Source organism: Episyrphus balteatus, chromosome 1 (genome assembly GCF_945859705.1).
Source record: "Episyrphus balteatus chromosome 1, idEpiBalt1.1, whole genome shotgun sequence".
Taxonomy (NCBI): Eukaryota; Metazoa; Arthropoda; class Insecta; order Diptera; family Syrphidae; genus Episyrphus; species Episyrphus balteatus.
Window position 1 is genome coordinate 153,263,027 of NC_079134.1, and position 5,538 is coordinate 153,268,564.

The window sequence follows — 5,538 nt, forward strand, 5'->3', positions numbered from 1 at the left end:
CTATCAAATATTATACACTTTGGCCAAAAAAACAAGTGATTTTTGCGTTTTGAGTAGGGTGCCGAGTACTTGTCTGCATTTGCGAGATGGCACCCGACATTTTTTAGATAGTAGAGAGTCTAAGCTAAACATGATGTATTTTATAGCCTTTAACTCTATCAAATATTGTACACTTTGGCCAAAAAACAAGTGACATTTGGATAGGGTTGCCGAGTACTTGTCTGCATTTGCGATGTGGCACCCGACATTTTTTAGAAAGAAGAGAGTATTATCTAAAATATGGTTTATAGTTAAGCTTTCTAGTGCATAAAAAGCTATACTGTTTTGTTCAAAGAAGATTTTTGTCAGTGTTGTTTTCATTTGGATGGGGTTGCCACATTTGTTGGGTTACGTTCTTTATATTATATTATTTTATTTTTTTTTTTACTATTTTGACTTCCGTTTGACATTTCAAAAATTTTTTTATCTGGCCAAACAACAAAGATATGAATGTATTAGTTATGTGACAATTTTTCCTTTAAAATAGGGTTGCCACATGGAAGTTCCCATTTAAGAAGTGGCAAATCTATTTTTTTTTATTTTCAGTATCAAGTTATCTTTCATTTGACACTAATTTGAACCTTTAACCTTATAAGCTAAGTAACTCGACGGTCGCTGCTTGGACTATTAGATGAACATGATCGAAGAATTTTATTAACGATTCATAAGGTACTCACATTACAAAATGGGTAAATCTATTTTAATGATGTAGGTACTTTAAACTTCACAAAAATTTTAAATGCAATAATATAATGTCATCTGTTTTTTTTTATGTAAAAAATTTTAAAAAATTGGGTTCTTTTTTGTTGTAAAAACTTTTTATCTACAACTTAAAATTATTTAGAGAAGATTTTTTTGCTACAACCGTTTTACAAAAAATATTTGTTTTTCAATAAAGATTAAATAAAAAAATTACTTAACTAAATACAAATTTAAGGCAGTATAAAGTCTGAACTAAATAGTATCATACAGAAATAATACAATTTTATGCTTTCTGTGAAGAAATCACTTTTTTTGTCAAAGTGAAACAAAATGCTATCTAAAGTGAGTACTTATTGCACTTTACAAAACCCCACACGCTGCAACTATCAATATTTTATTTTCAAAATAACTTTAGGTACTTCTGTTTAAAAACGTAAGAAATCAGACCATATGGTCAAAACACTTGAAAAAAAACGTCACATGTTTGGCCCTTTTCAACTGATTTTATGATAAACAATATAATTACTTTTAATTTAATTCTGCAATTAAATGTGAACAACAATAAACAAATAAATATTTATACAGACTTCTTAAGTACATCTGCTTCACATTTATCAAAGTTTTTAAAATAGTTTTGTTCTCTAAAGTTTCGATAGCCATAAGTGTTAAATATAAAAACAACCCTTCCACAAATGGCATTGATTAGTTCTAATTCAGTTGTTACAATGAAGGTCGCTCTAGCTCTAATTATTGTGGTACTGATTGGCACGGCTTCAGCCAGTCCAATTCTGACTACTGTAAGTTTCATTTGGGATTTCTGAGTTTTTCGGACTAACTAATATTGAAAACCAATTTTTTAAGGCCCAACGAGTTGCAAAGTACAATTATCCAGTGGAGACGCATAAAGTTCAAACCTCCGATGGCTATATCCTCACCATGTTTCGGATTCCCTATTCACCGAAGTTGAAGAATCAAAATAAACACCGACCAGTTGTGTTTTTGCAACATGGACTTTTGAGTTCTTCGGATTGCTTCATTCTCAATGGACCCAATAATGCTTTGGCATATCTTCTAGTCGACGCAGGCTATGATGTTTGGTTGGGAAATAACCGTGGAAATATGTATTCAAAGAAACATGCCAAAATTTCAAGCCTTTTACCGAGTTTCTGGGATTTCACTTGGAATGAAATTGCTCTGATGGATTTGCCAGCAATGATTGACTATGTGCTGTTTCACACTAACGAAAAAGCTCTTCATTACGTTGGTCACTCACAAGGCACAACAATATTTTTCGTTCTTATGTCCGAAATGCCGAAGTACAATGCCAAAATCAAGACCTCTCATATGTTGGCTCCAGTTGTGTATATGGAACATATGACGAGTCCCATGGCAAAAGTTATGGGCCCAATGCTTGGTCAACCAAATTTAATTACCGAAATGATGGGAAATAGCGAATTTATGCCAAACAACAAGCTCATCTCGATGTTGGGCTCACAAGCTTGTCACGATGCATCAATCTTTCAGCCAATGTGTGGAAATATTTTATTCCTTATGGCTGGTTGGGATTCAAAACATTTAAACACTGTAAGTTTACAAATTCCATTTTTTGTAATTTTTTTTAAATTTTGAATTTTTCCAGACATTGCTACCAGAAGTTTGCGAAACTCATCCAGCTGGTTCATCTACCGGACAACTTCTTCACTATTTACAAGAATATCAATCAGGAAAGTGGCGAAAATATGACTACGGAAAGGTGAAGAACAATCTGAAGTATAGCAAATGGTCACCACCAAACTACACTGAAAAAAATATCGTTGCACCAGTTCGATTGTATTACAGTGATAATGACTACTTTGCTGCTGTGGTAGATGTTCATAAACTGATACGTCAATTGCCAAATTGTGTAGAGAGTTTTCATGTGCCTTATCCGAAATTTAATCATTTGGACTTTTTGTGGGCCATGGAAGTGAAATCGTTATTGTATGACAGGATTATAAATGTAGCTAATCGTTTTGAAAAAACTGGTAAACAGTAGGAAAATAAACAATTTATAAAGAGATATGTGATTCGTATGTAATGTTCATTTAAGGGCAGAGAGTATCCTTGAAAAATTTGGGAACCTTTCCCGCTTAGCAGGTTTGAAAAAGTAGTTTCCAAAGGTTTTGGTTTTGATAGGGTTTTTACAGGACTTCAGCACAAAATTTCTGAGGATATTCGGTGCTTAAAGTTTTATTTTGACGTAAAAACCTTCTTACAATGCGTTGTTTTTGTTGTTGTAACATGCGGATATCCATATCCCCAGCTTAACATCCATCAAGTTAAGGATATTGGATTAATGGCTTTGATGATCTAGGATGAAATCGGCTAACGCGATAGTCGATATTTGATAATCAAAATCGACAATTTTTAAAGCAAACTTATCGTTTTTTGACTATCAACTATAGCGTTAACCGATTCCACACCTGGTTTAATGCTCTGGCGACCGTCAAATTCCATGCTTGAGATGATGACATATCGCTGCAATGTCGTTAAAGTCGCTGAAAATAATCTTGGATGTTGTCGTACTTGTGGCACTTTTCATACGTTTCCTCTAAAAGTTCGTAGAAGGCATATGACTTCCTTCCTAAGGCCCGGTGCACACATTTGATTTTTTTAACGCATGACATAGCCATTTTATTCTACAGGAATAATACACAAGTGCGGCGATGCTGCGTCAATCTACTGATAAATTTTGACTTATCGTGTGGTGACACTGCGGAAAAAAAGACTCCTTAAACACCACGGCCTCACCACACTTGAGGTATTTTTCCTGTCGAATCAAATGGCTGGATCATGCATCGATAAAACTTAATTTATTTATAAACCAAGTATTAATTTTTAAATAGTTAAAAAATTAGCACTTTACTACTGCGAAAAATACAAATTCAGTTCTAAAATTGTATAAAAATAAACTAGTAGGTATATAAAAATTATCTAATTTAAAAAGGCGGATTTTTTAAGAAAAATAATATTGTTTAAGTTTTTTATTAAGTAGCTATTCTCAAAAATGTTATACCATTTAGAATTGAACACGCCAACTTTTGTTGTAACTTAAAAAATCTCGTAATGCATTTTTTTTTGAAGTGAAAACTTCTTTAGTATCGTAGTGATTTGAAACAAGATGAAACGAAAACGCGACAAGAACATTCAACTTGTTATAACTTTTTTGTTTTAAAGATAGATGAATGAAATTTGTACTGTAGATAGGTACCCAAGTAACAATTTAGCTTTCATAAGGGTCAATGCAAGCTATTTTTTGGCTTTCATAACAAGAAGGACAGGTCTTATGCAAATCATTTTGGCGCATTTTACCGAAATTGCATAGGACTTTCCTTCACAGGTTATCTACAAGCTAATAGCTTGTGACAAACAGCTTAAAATGGCCTTACAGAGGTTTTCCTGCAGAGGGTTTATCTAATACACACACCGGATTACCTGCGTAGAATGTTATAATAAGGCCTTATAGAAGTTGTTGTAGGTGTTGTAGAAAATGCATAAAAAAAAAGAATTAATTGAATTTTATTTCATTTTTTTTATTTTCTTCTGATTTTTTCTGTTTTGTATTTTCTACATATTATTTTATTTATTTTAATTTTTTCTTAGCCAGCACCTTACCAATAGACCATACTCGAATATTAAAGATGAGTGGAAAAAAGGGAGCTAATTGAAACCTCACATAAAAATTCAATGTTTTTTTCTAATGCGTTACAAACATTGCATATCTGCAGGATAAAAGCTTTGCATACTTACTGGTGAAAAACATTGCATACTTACTGGTGAAAAACCTTGCATACTTACAAAAACCACTTGGAACAGGTCTGATGACAGCCTTTTGTCACTTGAAAATACAAGGCTTCTTTAGAACGGTTCAAACATGTCTTATAAAGGTCTTCTTTAACTCATATTTACAAGGCTTCTTCTAAACACTTCCAGATAGCCTTAAGGAGACCCCCTTTTTTTTCCAAAATGGATGATTTGCGTAAGTAAGCCCTAAACTAAACGTATACAAACTATAGCTTGCCGAATCGAAGAAAATGGACCTTATGCAAGTAAAATTGTTACTTGGGTAGTTAAATAAATTATAATTGTACAAAATTTCAATTAATTTCATATTCAAAATTCTGATATAACCTTAAAAAGATGTTCTTTTTCTACACACGTTATATCTTTTGATCTAGTGCACATACAAATTTGATTTAACTTTAATACGCATGCTGATAACATAACCTCTTATTTGATATATCACACATAATGGTACGTGCTCTACAAGTTACACAATCTTTAATTGAAAAAAATGAAAAATTCCTCAAAACACCTGTGGAAGTGTGGAGATCTGTTGCCGATGATGATCAGATCAGCCATCAGTGAATAAAGTACCGTAGTCTCATTTTGAAATTTCGACATGGTTGGCTTTAAAAATTCTTACTTTTTTGCTAGGCATGGTAGATACATACCTATGTTATTGAAGCGCCATATAAAATGTGATTTAAAATTTGTTATAAGTTGTTGGAATAAAAAAAGGTAGGTTTTTTTCGATTTTCCTTGCAAGAAAAATGATTTTTTAAGGTTTAACTTCTAACACGTGTGAATTGCACACATGATTTTTTTTCACTACAGTCCATTGAATTAGGGTCATGTCGAATTTTTGGTATTTAGTTGGGCAAAAAAGTGATATTTTATTTAAAACTGATGTGATTTATTATTAATTGAAAAAATTGAGTCATGAAAGACCGTCAAAAGGTGACAATTTTTTCTACT

At 32.4% G+C, this 5,538-nt stretch overlaps 1 protein-coding gene across 1 annotated transcript; it reads left to right on the plus strand.

The window, feature by feature from the left end:
• The first annotated feature begins 1,422 nt into the window (after positions 1-1,422).
• LOC129921544 (lipase 3-like) lies at positions 1,423-2,813 on the plus strand. The gene is made up of 3 exons (XM_056003428.1): positions 1,423-1,538; positions 1,603-2,325; positions 2,381-2,813. The coding sequence occupies exons 1-3, from the start codon at positions 1,434-1,436 to the stop codon at positions 2,774-2,776; spliced, it is 1,224 nt and encodes a 407-aa protein (XP_055859403.1). The 5' UTR covers positions 1,423-1,433; the 3' UTR covers positions 2,777-2,813.
• Positions 2,814-5,538: the final 2,725 nt, after the last annotated feature.